A 23,804-nucleotide genomic window follows, 5' to 3' on the forward strand; every position below is an offset into this window, starting at 1 on the left:
AAATAATAAAAAAAATATGATTTTATCAGGAAGAATTTAGAAACCAAATAAAATAAAATGATTTTTTCAGGGAGAATTTATAAAACAAATAAAACCAAAAATAGGCGTTCTATGGCCCACTGACTGAGAGATGACGCACCCAGGAGTCAAGACTGGCACACAAGCAGAAAGGCCAATATTAATCTCCCACTGTTTTTTTTTTTTTTGTTTTTTTTCAGGGAGACTTTAGAAAAAAAAATAATAAAAAAAATATGATTTTATCAGGAAGAATTTAGAAACCAAATAAAATAAAATGATTTTTTCAGGGAGAATTTAGAAAACAAATAAAACCAAAAATAGGCGTTCTATGGCCCACTGACTGAGAGAGAGAGAGAGAGATGGCACGCTTAGTACTGGCACACAAGCCCAAAGGGCAATATTAATCTCCCTTTTTTTTTCAGGGAGAATTTCTAAAACCCAAAAAAAAAAAAAAATAGGCTTTCTATGGCCCACTATTTGTGAGAGAGATGGGACGCTCAGGACTGGCACAGATGGCACGCTCAGGACTGGCACAGAAGCCCAGAGGCCAATATTAATCTCCCTTTTTTTCTGGGAGAATTTATAAAACCAAAAAAATATTTAAATAGGCTTTCTATGGCCCACTATTTGTGAGAGAGATGGCACGCTCAGGACTGGCACAGATGGCACGCTCACAACTGGCACACAAGCCCAGAGGCCAATATTAATCTCCCTTTTTTCAGGGAAAATTTATAAAACCAAAAAAAAAATTAAATAGGCTTTCTATGGCCCACTATTTGTGAGAGAGATGGCACGCTCAGGACTGGCACAGATGGCACGCTCACAACTGGCACACAAGCCCAGAGGCCAATATTAATCTCCCTTTTTTCAGGGAAAATTTATAAAACCAAAAAAAAAATTAAATAGGCTTTCTATGGCCCACTATTTGTGAGAGAGATGGCACGCTCAGGACTGGCACAGATGGCACGCTCACAACTGGCACACAACCCCAGAGGCCAATATTAATCTCCCTTTTTTTCAGGGAGAATTTATAAAACCAAAAAAAAAAATTAAATAGGCTTTCTATGGCCCACTATTTGTGAGAGAGATGGCACGCTCAGGGCTGGCACAGATGGCACGCTCACAACTGGCACACAAGCCCAGAGGCCAATATTAATCTCCCTTTTTTCAGGGAAAATTTATAAAACCAAAAAAAAAATTAAATAGGCTTTCTATGGCCCACTATTTGTGAGAGAGATGGCACGCTCAGTACTGGCACAGATGGCACGCTCACAACTGGCACACAAGCCCAGAGGCCAATATTAATCTCCCTTTTTTTCAGGGAGAATTTATAAAACCAAAAAAAAAAATTAAATAGGCTTTCTATGGCCCACTATTTGTGAGAGAGATGGCACGCTCAGGGCTGGCACAGATGGCACGCTCAGGACTGGCACACAAGCCCAGAGGCCAATATTAATCTCCCTTTTTTTCAGGGAGATTTTATAAAACCCAAAAAAAAATAAAATAGGCTTTCTATGGCCCACTATTTGTGAGAGAGATGGCACACTCAGGACTGGCACACAAGCCCAAAGGCCAATATTAATCTCCCACTGTATTTTTATCAGGGAGAATTTATACACCCCACAAAAAAAAAATACAGAAAAATGAAAAGGCTTTCTATGGCCCACTATGTGAGAGAGATGGCACACACAGGGATGGCACTCTAGCAGAAATGCCAAATTGCCAATCTTAATCTCCCACCAAAAAAAAAAAAAAAAACAGGGAATGTCCTACAATTACTATCTCCCTGCCTGCAGTAATCTCAGCCAGGTATGGCAGGCAGCTACTATCTCCCTGCCTGCAGTAATCTCAGCCAGGTATGGCAGGCAGCAATAAGGAGTGGACTGATGCACAAATGAAATAAAAAGTGTGGACAAACAAAAAAGATAGCTGTGCAGAAAGGAAGGAACAAGAGGATTTGTGCTTTGAAAAAAGCAGTTGGTTTGCACAGCGGCGTACACACAGCAATGCAGCTATCAGGGAGCCTTCTAGGGCAGCCCAATGAGCTACAGCGCTGAGGGGAAAAAAAAAAAAAAAACTTCCACTGTCCCTGCACACCGAGGGTGGTGTTGGACAGTGCAAATCGCTGCAGCACAAGCGGTTTTGTGGTTAATGGACCCTGCCTAACGCTATCCCTGCTTCTGACAAAGCGGCAGCAACCTCTCCCTAAGCTCAGATCAGCAGCAGTAAGATGGCGGTCGGCGGGAACGCCTCTTTATAGCCCCTGTGACGTCGCAGACAGCAAGCCAATCACTGCAATGCCCTTCTCTAAGATGGTGGGGACCAGGACCTATGTCATCACGCTGCCCACACTCTGCGTTTACCTTCATTGGCTGAGAAATGGCGCTTTTCGCGTCATTGAAACGCGACTTTGGCGCGAAAGTCGCGTACCGCATGGCCGACCCCGCACAGGGGTCGGATCGGGTTTCATGAAACCCCGACTTAGCCAAAAGTCGGCGACTTTTGAAAATGTTCGACCCGTTTCGCTCAACCCTAGTACCCAACGCAACATCTATATTATGTAAGTATGTAAACCCTTTCTCATGTTCAGCATCTTTGTTTTCCGACAAAATTAAAAAAAAAAACACAGACTAAGCCCCAAAAAATCTGCATGAAATCAAGTAGGTAAAGCATTTTTTCAAGGTTAATTAATGTCGGAACATGAGTGTACTTACAAAGTTGTGTCTGCTCCGCACGTGTGCGCTGGTCATAATCTGGGAATAGGATCCCACAGATGGTCCTCCAAGCTGCCTCTTTCCTGTCTCGGGTTGGAGTAATTTGGATCCCGCTGGTCCCAGATTTCAGGCCTTTCTTGGACCAGGATGAGGAGCATATTCACATTAATGATGGATGCCATGCTGCTTGCAACTCCGTGGAGGCGAGCGCCAGACTTCCGGGATGTCAGTCTGGCTTTTTCAGCTAATTAGCATGTCTGAGCTTCCTGATTGAGGGCTTGGCACATTTCCTGGCACCTGGAGATGTCTGGCGTATTTCTAGTAGGTCAAACTGCTGGTCCGTGTGTAATCCGAATTTTTCTCACCCCCATTTTTTTCGCAATACGCTGACAAACGCAGCATGCTGCGATTTTCTACGGCCGTACAAGACCGTATAATACGGATACGTAAAATACGGCAGATAGGAGCTGGGCCATAGAGAATCATTGTACCGTATGCAATCCGTATTTTCTGCGCCTCTCATACGTCCGTAAAACTCGCTAGTGTGACGCCGGCCTCACAGTGATAAATCTAAGAACTGTAGCTAAATATTTTTGGGCCGGCTACAGATTTTTGGGGAAGCAAAATGGTGTCCCAAAATGTTGTAAGACACTACAAAATATTAGACAGCACCAAAAAAAGGACAGATTTTTTGGCGCACTCACATCTGATGCCTGGGACAAAAAAAAAAATTCTAAGATTTGCACGCTCTTCTATTACAATGACCTGGCTGTAGTCTGGCTGTAGTCTGCAGCGTGACCAAGCAAATAAATGTAGTAAAAAGAGGGCTATGGATTCCTTTAGAATAAAATGAGCAGGTATAGGCAGAAAAAAAAATTGCCACGGATAACTGCAGCTAGGTATATAGAAAATAAGAAGCAGCAGGCAGTTATGAAGCTTTTGGAGGTATGCAGTGAGATCTATGTACGCACATACAGTGCCTGCAGGCCTTGCACTGATGTGGATATGTGCACATAGACTCCCCTGCCTACCAAGCGCTGCAATATCAGGACCCCAGAATTAGCTCTAAATAGGACTGTTGGCTTCTCAGGATTTGTAGACTGCACACTAGCAGACCCTCACTAACAATTAAAAGGACGATTCTGACCCTATCTCGGTAGCAGCTCTCCCTTCACTACCTAAGTCCGGACCATAATGCGGCGAGCAGGGCGATGTCAGGTCTCTTATAAAACTGATGCATGTAAAGAAGCTGCGGAGACACCATCACGTGTTTCTCGACGCAAGCAGTGAATAGCCAGGCCTTTCCCCGGGAAGGAACAACAATGGGAAGGGCAGCATCCTATGAAGGAAAGCCACCTATGCCAAGCATGGTATCCATCCACAGACAGCTGTTTCGGGGTTTTTGCCCCTCATCAGTGTGGAGTAGGAATCTGGCTATTAGGAGCAGTGCCTAGTAAAAAGGCTATAAAGGCACAGATGATTGGCCTCGGGGAGACCAAAACATCCAACACCGCGGAGACACCATCACGTGTTTCTCAACGCAGTGATTCCAGAACACTGCCCCCATCCCTTATGGGAAATATGCAGATGCATGTAAAGAAGCTGTGGAGACACCATCACATGTTTCTCGACGCAAGCAGTGAATAGCCAGGCCTTTCCCCAGGAAGGAACAACCACGGGAAGGGCAGCATCCTATGAAGGAAAGCCACCTATGCCAAGCATGGTATCCATCCACAGACAGCTGATGGGGGCAGTGTTCTGGAATCACTGCGTTGAGAAACACGTGATGGTGTCTCCGCGGTGTTGGATGTTTTGGTGTCCCCGAGGCCAATCATCTGTGCCTTTATAGTCTTATAAACCTGATGACGCTGTGCAACCAGCCAATCACTGTAATACCACAACAAAGATGGCTGTGGCATTACACTTTCAAAGGGAAAAAACTCCCTTTGAAATCACCACCTATGTGGATCTGAAGCAGGATCAACACATAGTTCTCCAAAGTGAGCTGCACACCTTATTGGATTATACAACATACGAAGAAGAGTTGCCTAAAGAATTGATTCCTTGAGAATCTCAACGTGCATTTCTTACCGATAGAAGGTGAGCATAACTACAAATAAAAGAAATGTTTTTAATTTGTTGGTAAAAACGTATTACGCTCAGAGGAAGCGCCGCACTTGTCTTTTTTTTTTTTCCCCTCTTTCCCTAAACCAGGGTATTTCTAAAGACTTGTGGCATCACACTGCATGGCAGCCAATCCCTGCATTGTCATTTATAGCGCCAGAATTGCAGGGCGGAGACCCGAGCTCCCGCTGAATAATCCCAGAAATACTCGGTGCTCGCCGAGTACACCGAGCACAGTGATACTTGGGCGAGTACCGAGTAGTGGCGAGCACGTTCGCTCATCACTACTGTCCATTATTCTGTTCGATAAACAACACATCTTGATACCACAGAAGTTTTCCCAGAAGTGAATCCCACAGCTTCATATGTGGATTTTGATAACTATTGAAAATTTTTTCCATCAATCCTTAATTTTTGTTATTTTTTCAAGAAGTGCGTGTGAAGCACCCGCCTGGTCCGTGGGGTACTCGGCACCGGGTCTGGACTTAAAGGGGATGTCATGGTGGCTGCGACCCAGTCCATGGCCCGGGGCATCCAATTAAAGGGGAAAGGTCTTTTAAGGGGAATTGTGATAAAGTCTGTCATGATGCCACATGTGGTATTCGGTCAATAGAGGGACCGACGCTGCTTTAAAGCGGTCCTCTGGGTATATTGTTGCAGCAATGATGGTGACGCTTCCTACAGGTGAAGCAGGGTCCCCAGGGCTTCCAAGGTGTGTGGCAAGGGTGTTGTATGCCGACGAATAAGTGGAGGACATAGAGTGGTATAGTCTTTACCTGGTTTACTGTTGGTAGTAGTCCACAGTTCAAGGTCCCATGTACAGGTGTCCTGCGCTCAGAAGCAATGGGAGAATCTCCTTCCCAGCTGAGGTCCATGAGCCTTTTCTCCTTGCGCTCTTTTGTGAGGTCCATGCTGATTCTCACTACATTCAACCCCTAGGGTTATCCTTCTCTCCTGGAGCTGCAGCTCACACTTCTGCTGCATGACCCACTGACTGTTCTCACTATTCTCTTCCACTTTCTGCCAGGAGCTGCAGACTCCCGCGTCTGCTCAGCTGCACTCCTTTCTTACCAGCTCCTCCTAAGCTGATGTTCCCAGACAAGCTCCTCTCTGGCAATCTCTATCCAACTCTCTTTCTTTCCAAGGGCTGCATCACTTTCTTGTGCATGCACGGCCCCTCTGCTCCAGGCTTCCTTTCTCCTCAGTGTCTCTCTCAGACTGTCCAACTCCTCCTCCAGACCAGGACATATATCCATATTTGTGGGAAGCTCCCCTGAATCCAGTTCCTGAGCTCCCCATCCTGGTCTGGATTTGGAATATGTTGCATGTGAGTGCCTTATCTGATAAAGGAAATTCTATTGCCTCTGAGCATGATATCACCTTCCGGCCGGCGTCACACTAGCGAGTTTTACGGACGTATGAGCGCATAAAATACGTCCGTAAAACACGCATTAAACACGGCCCAATGATTCTCAATGAGTCAGGTCCTATCAGCCGTATATTACGCATACGTATTATACGGCTTTCTACGGCCGTACAAAATCGCAGCATGCTGCGTTTGTCAGCGTATTGCGCAAAAAATAGCCAATGAAAGTCTATGGGGGCCCGCAAAATACGGAATGTATACGGACCATGCGTGTGACTTGCGAGAAATACGCTACACTCTGGCAGATGTCCGGAAATGTCCAAAGGCCTCAAAGGTGAGACATGCTAATTAGCTGAAAAAGCCAGACAGTGAACCCGGAAGTCTGCTGCACGCCTCCACGGAGTGAGAATCAGCATGGCTACCATTATAAATATGGACATGCTTATAATTTTGGTGCAAGAAAGGCCGGTAATTTGAGACCAGAGAGATCCCAACTATGCCAACAGGGTCCAAAAAGAGGCAGCATGGAGGAGTGTATGTGGGTCCCTATTCCCACATTTTGAGCAGCAGCCACGTGAGGCACAAAGCCAAATAAGTAATTACACTCATGCTTGTAATTTATTTTTCTTGTGAAACAGCAGTACCTAACTCCTTTGAAGTATTCTACATGAAATTGTTAATTAGTTCAGAAATGAATTTAAAAAACACCAGTATGTACATGGTGCTGTACATGATAAACGGATTAAATAAATGGTTTTTACAGATGTCCATTACAGTGTTAACCAGCAAAATTACATTCTGGGATAGAGGGTAGCGGACTCTGTCCTTGTGGCCTTACATACAAATTGTATTTTTGATCACAATTACTAATAAATGTATTCCACAAATGCATATTCCTATGCTACACTAAAATCTGTGTAGTCAATTACACCTTGTGTGACCACTGTGCATAATGGGGTAATCAATTTGTTTATTGTATTTTGTTTCAGTGGGTGATGTGATGACAAGATGGCGGAGCATGCGCGATCAGTATAGGAGGGAGAGGCAGCAGCATGACAGGAGTGGGGCAGGTGCACGTCCAAAAAAAAGAAAAATACATATATTTTGACCGTTTGACCGTCTTAAATCCCAGCATGGATCTCAGACCGTAAGTACAAACCTCACAACACATTTTCAACATATGTTTTTTTTATATTATATTTAAACATTTAAAAAAATACTTTCATTACAGAACACAGTCTAACCTCACTGAGAGGGAGACAGGGTCGGATTCCGAGGTGGTCATAGACCCAGTTGGGGAAGGAGAAGAGGTTGCTGGGCCATCTTCTGAGCCGTCATGCTCCATCCCTCCAGGATCCTCGTCATCTGTCCATCCAGCTCCAGCAGCACCAGGACAAGAAGATGCCCCACCATCAACATCAGGAGCAGCAGCAGCACAACCAATCCAGTCTCACTCTGTACAGAGAGTTACTGCTGCTTCTTCAGCTTCTGCCATTAAAGCCAGTGCTGGTCAGCAGCGAGCAGACTTCTCTGGGACTAAGTCCTTGTCTGCACACACTGAGCATGCCCAGGGCAAGATCTCCCGTTGGAGATCGAGGGTCATGTGCTCAGGCTCTGCAGCACATTCCATTGGTCCTCTTGGCAGGTCTTGGAAGGGCAAAGTTTCTGTGGCCACTTCCTGTGCTGCAACTATATAAACTGCGCATGACCGCACGGCCATGCGCTAGTGTACAATTGTTAATGTGTGTATGTTGTGAGTGCAAGTCGTCCTTGGATACCTCTACCCTATTGAATGTCTGTTCGCGGAAGGTATATGGTTGCTATCTAGCGCCCGACTTATCCTACAGCACGAATCACACATTACAGCGTCCAGTTGCTGTGACCGCCAGTACGGCGCCGTGCACTTCCTCTGTGCTTTCCTTACCCAAGCCTGGGTGGTTAGTGGCGTTCGTCAGTGCGGCACCGCATGCACTCTTGTGCCTTAATATTGTTATTTGGTTTCCTTACACACCCAGTTGCGGTGTTGTGCCAGCAAGGGTCTAATCGGACTTCAATCCTAGTTGGGGTTGAGTTCGCTGACTACTTGCTCGCGCTCTATGTGCGGTACCGCGGTCCTGTGATGCAACAGGATCGCTTCCTTCACGCTGGGTGAAGTTTAACCCACGTGTGTATACTTATGAGTACCGTCATATAGTCCATCATTACTTGGCAGCAGGTTCCATCTCTGCACGGTGGACCCCGGGCTGCGAACGCACCATACTCTATCTGTATCATTATTTGGTGCGTTCCGCTAGCCCTAACATTACACTAGCGCCAGGGTCTGGCTAGTAATGACGGACAAACAGCAATCCTTGCGGTATATCCAGCAGCTGGAGGGTAGGTTGGCGGCTCTTGAGAGCGCAACCTCAGCTGTGGATGTTACCGCAGTTGCTGTACAGGCTGCTAGCGTGGCTGCAGCAACCCTGTCCATTGCCACCCCTGCTCCGACATTTTCTCGCCTCCCGCTGCCAGAAAAATTTTCTGGTGATAGCAAATTTTGTAGGGGATTTGTGAGTCAGTGCTCTATTCACCTCGAGCTCCTGGCTGCACGTTTTCCCACAGAGCGGGCTAAGGTGGGATTTATAGTGTCTCTCTTGTCGGACAGGGCGTTGGAATGGGCTACGCCGCTGTGGGAGCGTGGCGATCATGTGGTGCAGAGTGCTCCGCTGTTTCTGAGCACTCTGAAACAGGTCTTTTTAGGACCTCAAGTCACCCATGATACGGCGCTCCAACTGTTGGCATTAACTCAGGGTGAGTCCTTGGTCAGTCATTTTGCCGTCCAATTCCGCACTTTAGCTTCTGAGCTGTATTGGTCGGATAAAGCTCTTATCCCCATATTTTGGAGGGGCCTGGCTGACCACGTTAAGGACGCTCTGGCCACTAGGGAGATTCCTGCCACACTGGAGGAGTTAATAACTGTCTCCACTCGAATTGACCTCCGTTTTAACGAGCGGAGGTTAGAGCGAGCCCAGTGTAGGCAGAGGTTTCGGCTGGCTCCTACCTTCGCCAAACCTCTGGAATCTCCGGTCCTGGTTCCTGAGTCACATGAGGCCAGGGAAGTGTCACAAGCGGGATCTAAGTCCCGGACCGCTTGTGCACCCAAGGTCTGTCATGTTTGCCAGCAGTCAGGACATCTAGCCACCAGATGTTCTCAGCGGTCGAGGAAACGTCAGCGTCTAGTGGTAGTAGGTGGAGGTACACTAGACACGGCGACGTTTGCCTCTAAATTGTCCTTTAAGGGGACAATTACTATAGGCTCATTCTCGCACTCGGTAAAGCTCTGCGTGGATTCTGGGGCGGAGGGCAATTTTATGTCTTCTGCCTTCGCCCAACGTCACGCAATACCCCTGGTTATGCTAGCTCAACCAGTAACGGTATGATTGGTGAATGGGTCGACACTGCCCTCACAGATAACACACCAGACCATCCCTTTTACTCTGTCCATGTCGCCATCTCATCAGGAGATTATATCTCTGCTCGTCATTCCTGAGGGAATAGATGAGGTCCTGTTGGGAATACCTTGGCTACGGTACCACTCTCCTCATATCGAGTGGTCCTCTGGCAGAATCCTGGGATGGGGCGAATCTTGTGGGGGTAGGTGTCAGAGGGAGTGCGTTCAGGTTGCTACTACAGAGGTACCCGCAGATCTTTCCTCTCTCCCCAAGCAGTATTGGTCTTATGCAGACGTGTTCTCCAAAAAGGCGGCGGAGATCCTTCCGCCCCATCGCCCCTATGACTGTCCTATTGATCTCTTGCCTGGTGCTGAGCCTCCCCGGGGTCGAGTCTATCCGCTATCTCTCCCGGAGACGGAGGCAATGTCACAGTACATCCAGGAAAATCTGGCAAGAGGATTCATTAGGAAGTCAGTGTCACCTGCTGGGGCAGGGTTCTTCTTCGTGCAGAAGAATGGGGAATTGCGTCCATGCATAGACTACAGGGGTCTTAATGCCTTCACCGTTAAAAATAAGTATCCTTTGCCCTTGATATCTGAGCTCTTCGATAGGCTTCGGGGAGCAAGGGTATTTACTAAACTAGATCTGCGGGGTGCTTACAACCTGATTCGCATCCGTGAGGGGGACGAATGGAAGACGGCTTTTAATACCAGGGATGGGCACTATGAATATCTGGTGATGCCCTTCGGGCTCTGTAATGCCCCAGCCGTTTTCCAAGACTTTGTGAACGATATCTTCCGGGATATGCTTTCCACCTCGGTCGTAGTCTATCTGGATGATATTCTCATCTACTCTCCAGATATTGACTCCCACCGGAGAGATGTTTGCAAAGTCTTCGACCTCCTACGGGCAAACTCCCTCTATGCCAAGTTGGAGAAGTGTATGTTTGAGCAGGAGTCCTTACCTTTCCTAGGCTACATCATCTCTGCCCAGGGATTGGCTATGGATCCTGCCAAACTACAGGCTGTGATGGACTGGCAGGAACCCCATTCTCTTAAAGCGGTGCAGCGCTTTATGGGGTTCATTAATTATTATCGCCAGTTCATTCCGCACTTCTCAACTTTGGTAGCTCCCTTGGTTGCCCTCACCAAGAAGGGGGAGAATCCCAAATTGTGGTCTGAGGAGGTCTCCAAGGCCTTTAACTCTATAAAGTCACACTTCGCTAGCGCTCCCATCCTACATCACCCCGATGTTGATAAGCCATTTATCATGGAGATTGATGCCTCTTCTGTTGGTGCTGGAGCAGTCCTCTTCCAAAAGGATGCTCAAGGTCGGAAGCATCCTTGCTTCTTTTTCTCCAAGACCTTCTCACCAGCAGAGAGGAATTATTCCATCGGGGACAGGGAGTTGCTAGCCATGAAGTTGGCTTTCTCGAAGTGGAGACATCTCTTGGAGGGAGCACGTTTTCCCTTCCAAGTCTTCACAGACCATAAAAATTTGGTGTACCTGCAGACAGCCCAGCGGTTGAATTCTCGCCAGGCCAGATGGTCCTTATTCTTCTCCCGGTTTCATTTCACCCTCCATTTTCTTTCTGGTGAGAAGAACATTCGGGCCGACGCTCTCTCTCGCTCCGTTGTGTCATCTGCGGAGGAGGAGGAGGAGCCTCGGCTTATTGTCCCCACCGAGAGCTTGAGAACTGTGGCTCCGGTTTCGCTAGAGTCTGTGCCCCCGGGCAAGACTTTTGTTCCATCCAGTTTGCGACCGGAGGTTCTCTCTTGGGCACACTCGTCCAGGGTGGGTGGACATTTTGGTACCAAAAGGACATCTGAGTTACTGGCGAGGACATACTGGTGGCCGTATATGGCTCGTGATGTCACAGAGTATGTTCGGGCGTGTGTCTCTTGCGCCAAGAACAAGACTCCTCGGCAACGGCCAGCTGGTTTGCTTTATCCTCTGCCGGTGGCGGACAGGCCCTGGGAGATGGTCGGGATGGACTTTGTGGTGGGCTTACCCAAGTCTCGTAACTGCACCATTATCTGGGTGATCACCGACCATTTTTCCAAAATGGTGCACTTGGTGCCTCTTCCACGGCTACCTTCTGCACGGGCGTTGGCTGTCTTGTTCGTCAAGCATATCTTTCGCCTACACGGTATGCCAGACAAAATTGTTAGTGACCGGGGTCCCCAGTTTGCGTCTCGATTCTGGAGAGAGCTTTGTCGTCTACTCAGTATTGAGTTGAATCTCTCTTCGGCATATCATCCCGAGACGAATGGGTTGGTAGAGAGGGCCAACCAGACCTTGGTCACATATTTACGACATTTTGTTTCTGCCAGGCAGGATGACTGGGCATCCTTGCTACCGTGGGCAGAGTTTGCACTTAACAATGCCGTAGCCGACTCCACCGGTCAGACTCCATTCCTCCTAAATTACGGCCAGCATCCGCGTGTTCCTGTGCCCATGCCTGTGTCTTCTGCTGACTCCAGGGTGGCAGACTGGGCTGTGGAGGCACGGGACATTTGGGACCGCACGCAGGATGCCATTCGGGCCTCCAAGGAGAGAATGAGGTCCTCCGCCGATGTTCATCGGCGCCCCGCTTCGACCTTTGCTCCTGGCGACTTGGTGTGGCTCTCCGCCCATAACATCAGGCTGCGAGTTGAGTCCACTAAGTTTGCTCCTCGCTACTTGGGTCCCTTCAAGGTTCTCGAATGGGTTAATCCTGTGGTCTACCATTTGGCTCTTCCTCCACGCTTGGGTATCACCGACACCTTTCATGTGTCCCTCTTGAGACCCGTATACATGTCCCGGTTTTCCGAGTCATCTGCCGGGACATCGGGTTCGTCTACGGACGATTACGAGGTGAACGCTATTTTGGGGTGCAAGGTGGTACGCGGCAAAAAGTTCTATCTGGTGGATTGGAAGGGTTATGGCCCAGAGGACAGGTCATGGGAGCCTGCTGAAAACATCCGGGCCCCACAGCTCATTGCTGCCTTTGAGCGTAGCGAGGCCCAAGGAGGGGGGGGCCCTAGGAGGGGGGTAATGTTAGGTCTCGAGTTCCCGCTTCTGCACAGGGGGAATCTCGAGCCATCTCTGCTGCGGTCTCCCATTCTTATCCAGCCGCAGTGGAGTCTGCTCAGCATGGACGTCGGTCCCAGTGTCTTGCTCAGTCTCACTCTGTACAGAGAGTTACTGCTGCTTCTTCAGCTTCTGCCATTAAAGCCAGTGCTGGTCAGCAGCGAGCGGACTTCTCTGGGACTAAGTCCTTGTCTGCACACACTGAGCATGCCCAGGGCAAGATCTCCCGTTGGAGATCGAGGGTCATGTGCTCAGGCTCTGCAGCACATTCCATTGGTCTTCTTGGCAGGTCTTGGAAGGGCAAAGTTTCTGTGGCCACTTCCTGTGCTGCAACTATATAAACTGCGCATGACCGCACGGCCATGCGCTAGTGTACAATTGTTAATGTGTGTATGTTGTGAGTGCAAGTCGTCCTTGGATACCCCTACCCTATTGAATGTCGGTTCGCGGAAGGTGTATGGTTGCTATATAGCGCCCGACTTATCCTACAGCACGAATCACACATTACAGCGTCCAGTTGCTGTGACCGCCAGTACGGCGCCGTGCACTTCCTCTGTGCTTTCCTTACCCAAGCCTGGGTGGTTAGTGGCGTTCGTCAGTGCGGCACCGCATGCACTCTTGTGCCTTAATATTGTTATTTGGTTTCCTTACACACCCAGTTGCGGTGTTGTGCCAGCAAGGGTCTAATCGGACTTCAATCCTAGTTGGGGTTGAGTTCGCTGACTACTTGCTCGCGCTCTATGTGCGGTACCGCGGTCCTGTGACGCAACAGGATCGCTTCCTTCACGCTGGGTGAAGTTTAACCCACGTGTGTATACTTATGAGTACCGCCATATAGTCCGTCATTACTTGGCAGCAGGTTCCATCTCTGCACGGTGGACCCCGGGCTGCAAACGCACAATAATCTATCTGTCTTATTATTTGGTGCGTTCCGCTAGCCCTAACATGCAGTGGATACGGAAAGTATTCAGATTTTTCACTCTTTGTTTCATTGCAGCCATTTGGTAAATTCAAAAAAGTTCATTTATTTCTCATTAATGTACACTCTGCACCCCATCTTAACTGAAAAAAACAGAAATGTAGAAATTTGTTCAAATTTATTAAAAACAAACAAAAAAAAACTGAAATATCACATGGTCATAAGTATTCAGACCCTTTGCTTAGACACTCATATTTAAGTCACATGCTGTCCATTTCCTTGTAATCCTCATTGAGATGGTTCTACTCCTTCATTGAAGTCCAGCTGCGTTTAATTAACCTGATCATCTGGAAATTAATTGAAATGTCATGCACATGAAGTAATCAAAATCCTATCACTAAAATATACTTTGCTACGCTTCAAAAACTGGAGAGTCCTCCCAAATTCCATGATAAGCATGGCTGCTTCCTGATTATCCTGACCTATTGTCTATAGGTACCTTCACATTAAGCGACGCTGCAGCGATACCGACAACGATCCGGATCGCTGCAGCGTCGCTGTTTGGTCGCTGGAGAGCTGTCACACAGACCGCTCTCCAGCGACCAACGATGCCGGTAACCAGGGTAAACATCGGGTAACTAAGCGCAGGGCCGCGCTTAGTAACCCGATGTTTACCCTGGTTACCATCCTAAAAGTAAAAAAAAAAAAAACAGTACATACTTACCTACAGCCGTCTGTCCTCCAGCGCTGTGCTCTGCACTCCTCCTGTACTGTCTGTGAGCACAGCGGCCGGAAAGCAGAGCGGTGACATCACCGCTCTGCTTTCCGGCTGACCGACGCTCACAGCCAGTGCAGGAGGAGAGCAGAGCACAGCGCTGGAGGACAGACAGCGGTAGGTAAGTATGTAGTGTTTGTTTTTTTTTACTTTTAGGATGGTAACCAGGGTAAACATCGGGTTACTAAGCGCGGCCCTGCGCTTAGTTACCCGATGTTTACCCTGGTTACCAGTGAAGACATCGCTGGATCGGTGTCACACACGCCGATCCAGCGATGTCAGCAGGAGTCCAGCGACGAAATAAAGTTCTGGACTTTGTTCAGCGACCAACGATCTCCCAGCAGGGGCCTGATCGTTGGTCGCTGTCACACACATAACGATTTCATTAACGATATCGTTGCTACGTCACAAAAAGCAACGATATCGTTAACAATATCGTTATGTGTGAAGGTACCTTATGGAAAAGTGTACGAGAAAAAAGGAACTACATCAGTGGGTGCATGGAGAGCAAAGTAAGGGTGCACACACATCAGCGTTTAAACTCGTCGAGTGAAATGTGAGAAACCTCACATTGCACTCGCCACAATGTACGTCAGTGAGGCAGTGCTCATCTGCGAGTTTTTCCTCACCTGGAATTGGGGTCAGGAAAAATTTGCAGCATGCTGCGTAAGGCCGAGTGAAATGGCCAAGACTCACTAATAAAAGTCAATGGGTGCACAAAAAAAATTGCACTGCACACGGATCATGCATGTGCCGTGAGGTTTTTACGCACCCATCTCATAGAAAACCCATCATTTTATCAGCTGAGTACAGTAAATTCACAGCGTGAGCCGTCCAAATACAACAGAAGAGATATATATTAAAAAAAATGGCATGTGGTCCTCCTAATATTTAAAAATCAGCTGAAGGAAAGCGGACAGCTGGGGCTGTTATTTATAGCCTGGGAAGGGGGGTAATAAACATGGAGCTTCCCAGGCTATTAATAACAACTCACAGCTGTGTACTTAGCCTTTACTGGTTATTAACCCATTTCTGACATTGGGCGCAATAGTACGCCGATGTCGGACACCCTCCCTTTGATGTGGGCTCCGGTGGTGAGCTCGCATCTTTCCCGGCACATGTCAGTTGTTTTGAACAGCTGACATGTGCCCGGAACAGCCATTGGTGGAATCATGATCCACCCCCGACTATTAATCCATTAAATGTTGCTTTCAAACTCTGATAGCGGCATTTAACATGCGCTTTCGTCAATCGCTCAGGCAATCCGCCCGTGACCCTGTCACGTGATCGCGGGTCACCGATGGATTGGCATTACAACCAGAGGTCTCCTGCAGACCTTTATGGTTGTCACTGCCAGATTGCTATGAGCTCGGTGGTCAGCGGTCATAATGCAGCGCCCCAGAGACCTGGTCGTTGCAGTATAGCGTTCTGCCACTAAGGGGAGCAGCGGTATGTCTGATGGCACTAAGGAGTTCTCCTGACCAGGTATCACCAGAACACATTACACTTCACACTCCAGCCACTAGGGGGAGAAAAAGGCTTTATTTATTGGGCCACTCCTCACACTGTTAAAACTAGGGGCTGGGGAGGAAGTTAGTCAGAAGCTGACTGGATTGGAACCAGGCAACATCCCGTGGCAGGGGGTGTTGCAGGGAGAAGGCACAGGGGGGTCCCTGTGAGGCGTGGGAACCTGGCAGGTGCCTAGCGAACAGAACAGAACGTGACGGAACCGCGCCTGCACACCCTGCGGCGGTATCCAGGAGAGAGACACGAAGGGAAGGATATTGTGGAACAGTGTAAACGAGGTCAGCACAAAGGAGAGCCAGTAACAATCGTGCCGAGAGAGGAAGGCAACATCTTACTGAGGCGCGTAGTCGGTGGCCGGATCACCGTAGGAGTAACTGACTTCAGGCCTTACTTCAAAATCCGCTGGACAGTTGATTATAGGTTGGCTGTCTACCTTTTACACCTACGAAGACATAGGGGGCAACATTGGGAGAGGGGCATCTCTAGGGTCCCGGAAGACCTCCAAGCCTTCCCGTCAAACGGGTGGCGTCCTAGCCAAAATATACCTGGGGGACGTTAGAAACTAGCAACATCTGGAACCAAAGAACGAGAGAGAGAGAAAGCTGTAGAGAACGAACGAAGGAGAACTGCAGTTGTGAGGACTATTCCGAATGCTCAGCAGGGTAGGACTACAACATACAGGCGCTATTGGTAGGCAACGATTTCCATCTGCGAGGGAAACTCTGCATGTGCCCATCGGACCGGCCGGTCTCTGATAGCTCGGTTGAACGTGCTCTGGACTGAGTGTATTGAAGCCTTCAGTAAAAAGGTAAAGAGACTGCAACCTTGTGTCCTCGTTATTGCCTGCGCCTCACACCATCACCATCCACCAAACCGGGAAGCCCTGGGGATATACTTCACCTGTGGGAAGGTATACCATCCAGCTGCCATTCCATCACCCCAGTGGACCCCACAGCAGCGTCGGTCACCCTGACCGAACACCACAGGTGGCGTCACGAACCCCTGACAGACTGCAATACTACTTTCCTTGGATGCCCCTTAGCAGGGTCGCGGACCGGGTCTAGCCACCGTGACCGCCTCAGAACCGAACCAGTGAGGCCCGGTAGCGAAACGCGTGGCCCTGTGTCTGGGGGCGCTCCAATAGCAAGTGAGTAATTCTGCTACATACAGGCGATCTGACCATCGCCTGTATATAGCTGAGACGCTCGGGTTATGGCAGATTCTAGTCAACTATGGAGATTATTGAAGCATGCCAAGAGAAAAAAATATGTTTATAAAAATAAAGCCAAATAAAAAATATTTAAAAGTTCAAATCACCCCCCTTTCAAAATAAAACAATAAAAAATCAAACATATCCATATTTGGTATCACCGCATTCAGAATCGCCTGATCTATCAACAAAAAAAGGATTAACCTGATTGCTAAACGGTGTAGTGAGAAAAAAGTCAAAATGTCAGAATTATGTTTTTTTGGTCGCCCTGACATTGCATTAAAATGCAATAACGGGTGATCAAAAGATCATATCTGCACCAAAATAATATCATTAAAAATATCAGCTCAACGTACAAAAAATAAACCCTCACCCAACCCCAGGTCATGAAAAATGGAGATGCTACGGGTATCGGAAAATGGCACCATTTTTTTTAACAAACTTTGACATTTTTTTCACCACTTAGATAAAAAGGAACCTAGCCATGTTTTAGCATTTGGTGAACATAGTAAAAAAGCAAAGCAGAAAACTGTGGGATTTCCCTTTTTTTGCAATTTCACCACAGTTGGAGTTTTTTTCTGTTTTCTAGTACACGATATGTTAAAACCAATTATGTCATTCAAAAGTACAACTCGGTCCGCAAAAAAAAAGTCCTCACATGGCAATATTGACAGAAAAATGTTGAAAAATATTGACAGAAAAGTTATGGCTTTGGGAAGAAGGGGAGGGAAAAACGAAAACGCAAAAACGAAAATACCTCCGGGGGTTACGGGGTTAAAATAGGGGACTCCAAAAATAAAATGATATGGGCTCCCCCCAATAATTAATAACTAGCGAAGGCTAGGCAGACAGCTGCGGGTTGATCTTTATTGATTAGCCAGACTAAGAACATCAGCCTTTAGCCGCTCCAGAAATGTTGCAACCATAAGATGCGCCAAACCCGGCTCTTAGCCTCGCTCTTCCCACTTGACCTGGTGCTGTGGCAAGTGAGGTAATAGGGTTGGGGTTGATGTCAGCTTTATATTGGTAGCTGACATCAATGCCAAGGTTTAGTATTGTAGAGGCGTCTATAAGTCACCCCCATTACTAGTCCCATAATCATATTGTTAAAAATACAGTCACAATAAAGTCCTTTATTTGAAAGAAAGACATAGACTCTTTTATTTGAAATTAACACTCCCCACCCTCTTTTACCCATTTATTAATATAAAGTAAATAATAATAAATCACCGTATTCCTCACCTGTCCGCTGAGAACTCAATTCACTTGTCCGCCATTTGTCCCACGAAGAACTGGGGTCTGCATTTAGTCTATAATGTCATCTGGGGTCTGTATTAATTTGGGATGTGGTACATGGACTGTTTTTTAGGTTTTGAGTTTAAGCTTCGGAATTTGTTTAGTATTGTGCTCAAATGTTAATTTGTACTCATTTTCAATCAAACAAATTAGGTTGGGGCATATGTAGAAAGTATATATGCAGCGCAAAGTCACAGCACCTCTCATAATCTTCTTGATATTAGTTGGCAGGAAAGTGCCTTCACTCAATAATGTTATCATGCCACTGTAGTTTTCAATATATTTTAATAGCTTTTAACTGCAAACTGATCTAGCAAACAAAACAGAAACAGGACAATTTGGTTAAAAAATATCACCTATAATATGTGAAATTAAATATAATAAACAACATAATAGTAATTGGAGGTTATTTAAAATTATGTGTATGCCAAAAATCACTTACAAAAAAAGAAATGGTCAGAATTTAAACATTGCAGGATATCTTTTGATAACTTCTATGATGTGACTGTATTTGGGCCTCTAAAACACTCTGATCCTAAGTTGCCCCTTATGGTGAGAAGTGGGGAAGTTAGTAGGCATTTGCATGTATAGATGGGGCAGGCGAGGAATTTTCCCCAGACATAGTCGGCAGGAAGGCGCAATTTGGCTGCCCGATTCCACATTATTAGGGATATACTTTGAGTTGTAATTTTATACAAAACAATTGTGTATTGGGCTGACCTGACATTACAACTTATCTCTGTCTGTTTGGTGATGTATTCCTGTACTGATTGTAGTTCTGGTGATGTATTCCTGTACTGATGGTGACTCTGGTGATGTATTTCTGTACTGATGGCATTTCTGGGGATGTACTTCTGTACTGATGCTGATTTTGGTGATGTATGTACTGACGGGGTTCTGGTGATGTATTCATGGTGGTTCTGCTAATGTATTTCTGAACTGATGGTGGTTCTGGTGATACGTTTCTGTATTGATAGTAGTTCTGGTGATGTATTTCTGTGTTGATGGTAGTTCTGTTAATGTATTTATGTACTAATTGTGGTTCTGGTGATGTATTTCTGTATTCATGGTGGTACTGTTGATGTATCCATGTACTACTGGTGGTTCTGATTATGTATTTCTGCACTGTTTGTAGTTCTGGTGCTGTATTTATGTACTACTGGTGGTTCTGGTTATGTATTTCTTTACTGTTGGTGGTTCTGGGGATATATTTGTGTGCTATTATTGGTTCTCATCCTGTACACATGTAGAAAACTATAACTTGTAAGATTACATGATACATTACTACATTAATACAGTATTGTGCTGTGACAAGTTAAGGGTTACTACAATTGCATTTATGGAGCATTAAAGGTTTTGTCCAGTATTGTGATGAAAGTCTGCTTTCACTTTATTTTATTACAGACTTCGGAGTTCTCACAGTGTGGGCATTGTGCATTATCAGGATTCTTTAATGCCTGAGGTGAGAGCAGGTGTCATGTAACCGCAAGTATGCGATTTGCATACATGTGGCAATGTGCCAATGTGCCAACTAGACGTACACTGTCTTGTAGTGAGAGACCCGTGAACATCTAATCATAATGTGTCCCACAGTATGCAAATCGCATTAACGTGGTTTCATGACCAACCACTCTTGCCGACTTTATGTGAAAATCCTGACAGTATGCAGGGCGCGCACTATGAGGATTCAGACCATGTGACTCCTCCATCATGTCACTGATCACATGATCTTGACAACACACAGGTCCTGTCAGGACTCTGCATGTGGAGATACGGTGGACCTCCTCCCACCCGCTCTATGAAGGTCCACTAAAACCAGCCCATAACATAACTTAACCTTCACAACACGTAGTGTGCAGGATGAAAATACTCTGGTTTCATATCTCTGACGCCATGAAGCACAGTGACACATATCTCCCCTCTATTACATTACCAGTAACTTTGTCACATTGTTGATAACTATAAAATTGCAATACTACAAAAAGACATGGAATTATCACAATCACAGGATCGTTAGACATGTTAATGATCTGCAAATGATAAAAAAAGGAAACCATATTTTGGTGGTGCTTTTCTGCAAAGGAGACAGGACGACTGCACCAAATTGAAGGGAGGATGGATGGGTTCATGTATCATGAGATTTTGGCCTACAACCTCCTTCTTTCAGTAAGAGCATTGAAGATGGGTCATGAATGGGTCTTCCATCATGACAATAACCCAAAACACACAACTAGTGCAACTAAGGAGCAGCTCCGTAAGAAGCATTTCAAGGTCCTGGAGTGGCCTAGACAGTCTCCAGACCTGAACCCAATAGAAAATCTTTGGAGGGAACTGAAACTCAATGTTGCCCAGTAACAGCCCCGAAACCTGAAAGATCTGGAGAAGATCTGTATGGAGGAGTGTGCCATAATCCCTGCTGCAGAGTGTGCAAACTTGGTGAAGAGCTACAGGAAATGTCTGACCACTGTAATTGCAAACAAAGGTTTCTGTACCACATATTATGTTCTTATTTTCTATTGTATCAAATATTTATTTCATGCAATTAAATGCAAATTGATTATGTAAAAATCATACAGTTTCATTTTCTGGATTTTTTTGTGTGTAAGATTCTGTGTCTCACAGTTGAAGTATACCTACGATAAAAATTACAGACCTCTCCATTCTTTGTAAGTGGGAAAACGTGCAAAATTGGCAGTATATCAAATGCTTGTTTTCCCCACTGTAAGTGCATGTATTTCTAGATTTGGAGCTCATAGTCGATAATGAATAAATCAAGATGTTTTGGATATTTTGTTTCCATTTTTTCAGCATATACATACAGCATAGACATGTTAATACATTTCAGCATAGACATGTTAATAGTACATGTCTATCCGTCCTGTGATTTCCATAATTCCATGACTTTTCCTTATTGGTGTTGCAATTTCTATGTTGAGTAGAGTATATATCTAAGTGCAAGGTCAGAATGTGACTGCTTTTTTAGGCCACTCTGAAGATTTTCAAAACAAGAATGCAAAAATTATGTAACTCAGGACTTCATCTGAAAGGGTTGGTACAGGATGTATAAAAGGTATAGCTGTCAACATGGTAACTCTCAAAAATGATTACTGCTTACAGTGAGTTAATTGTTGGCAGAAAGACATTTCTGTACATTTAAAGCATAATGATCAACCATATAATGGAGACCCCACTCCCCTACATCTCGTATCAACCAGAATGTCCTCTGCACATTGGCATAAGGGTGTACCACCTTGACAGTAATCCAAAAAATATAAAAAAAGACAACAGGAACTTTGAAAAAGTGTGGATTTAGTAGCAATACATAGTGTGCAATATTTCGGCTCAGCAATTCGCTTTCCACAAATCACAACCTTGAGAAAGGCTAATAGCTGAGCCGAAATTTTTCAGTGAACCTGTTGCGTTGTTTTGATAATTTTTAAAAGTATAATGAAATATATACTGTCCATTTAAAGTCAAATATAAAAAAAATATATGACAGCTAATAAATTCCAACTACACATAATGTTAAAATATTATCTCTGTAGGGAGGTTAAAGTGTGCCGGTCACTGACCTTTTCAAGTAAGAACACTCTTGCTAGTCCTATACTAAATGAAAAAATGTAACTGATTAAAAATTAAGAAAACTGGCCTTGAGCAACTCATAAAAGACCCAATTCTACAGAAGACGTCTGGTTCACAATTATGGGCTGTGGAAGCCTGTCATACTAACATGCTAAGCAACATCCCACAACCCTCCATGGAAGCTTAAGTGTCAAAACATGAGATATACCTGGCTGACATCATACAGCCAATGCCTGATACATGCTGCCCACGGATTCGGCAACAAGTATCAGTCAACAGGTTCACTGTAATGGCCAAGCCGAGTGTTCATGTGTATTGGAAATATAGTGTTCGTTTGAATTAGCTTTAAGCTACTATTCAAGAAGATTGGGACTTTATCCAGAGTTGTTTTTTTTTTATCAATCTTGATAAGTTAATGTCAATCTTTATTTTAGCCCTCAGTATATGGCAAGTCTTCTAAATGAGCCAAATAAAACTGGAAACATCAAGCTTAATGAGGTTGTCCTATCCTTTGAAAAGGGGATAACGCCCTGATCGCTAGGAGTCAGAGCACTTAAACGCCCATTGATACTGGGAACCTGGGCTCTGAAGAGCACCTTGTGAATGGAATGGTGGTCATGGTGGTCAACCATTTGTACTGCCATTAAATGTATTCTTAATGGAAATGTTGAAGATCACCCGAATGCTGCGCTCCCTTATTTCCAGTGGTCAGAATAAGAAAAAATGAAGCAGGAGCAAGAATGATCAACCACCACTCTATTCACACAAAGATCTTCAAAGCTCATATTCTTAGAATTGATGAAGGTCCCAGCAATAAGATTCCTAGCGATTGGGAAGTTGGCCCTTATCAGATGCATAGGGCATAACTTCGTACAATCACTTTAATAAAATTTGCTCTGTTAGTCAACAAGCAACCAGAGCTAAAAGTTGAAATAATAAATGAAGTCTACTTATTTTTGTTCCTTTAAATAATTATTGAATCATTCATTACTCACCTCTGTAAACTTGAAGCGCATATGATGACACATAATATTAAAAATATTTTTTGTTTTTTCAGAGAATCCATTCACATAAGCGGCTTTGAAATAACTTGGATAGGAGAATTGAGCAGAGCGGGAAGGGAAGGCAAAGGTTAAGTTATGAAATTCTCCATAACGGAACAGAATATTTATAATTGAGCTGCTGGCCGTCTTGTGAGTTTTTAGGAAGAAGATGTTGTTCTTGGGTTGACAAGATTCAGATTCCTGAATTAAAACGGTTTCACTTCTTATTCTTGATATTAAAGCCATTAACACTTCCTTCCACCTCGGCCCTTTTAATCTCTCAGACAATTGATCTTTTTGCAAATAACGCAAAAGTTCAGATGCAATATCTTGTTCTCTGGTGTAATTGTTGTCACTTCTTTCGTGTCCATAAGTAACTCTGTCTCCATTATTGAAAGGTAATAGCTTTGAGATGAAAGGAATCTCACGTATATTATACCTGCATGAGAATAAAATAACTTTTGAGGCTAATTATTAAAACAGTATTAGTCATATAAATTAATAATTTTGATACATTTACTCTTTAAATTAAGCATACTGTTAAAACTTTATCCACACTTCTCAGTTGATAGATCTCTAAAATCAGGTTTGCTGATTGTGTCTTTTACTTATAGAGAAGAAAAGGCCGGTTCTGTTCGGCTTCTCCCTGCCCTCAGTCAATGACTGACAGGTCTCTCCCTTAACATGTACTCAAGAAGAGACCCATCGCTCAAGGGGAGTGGGTGGG

At 45.4% G+C, this 23,804-nt stretch overlaps 1 protein-coding gene across 1 annotated transcript in view; it reads right to left on the reverse strand.

Moving 5' to 3' along the window:
* The window catches only part of LOC138638521 (galactose-3-O-sulfotransferase 4-like), an 85,653-nt gene that overhangs the window by 38,176 nt on the left and 23,673 nt on the right, over positions 1-23,804 (reverse strand). The window contains exon 3 of the mRNA XM_069727893.1: positions 23,030-23,516. Coding sequence (XP_069583994.1) covers positions 23,030-23,516 — 487 coding nt within the window. The remainder of the gene's footprint in view (positions 1-23,029; positions 23,517-23,804) is intronic.

The sequence above is a fragment of the Ranitomeya imitator genome, chromosome 5 (assembly GCF_032444005.1).
Source record: "Ranitomeya imitator isolate aRanImi1 chromosome 5, aRanImi1.pri, whole genome shotgun sequence".
Taxonomy (NCBI): Eukaryota; Metazoa; Chordata; class Amphibia; order Anura; family Dendrobatidae; genus Ranitomeya; species Ranitomeya imitator.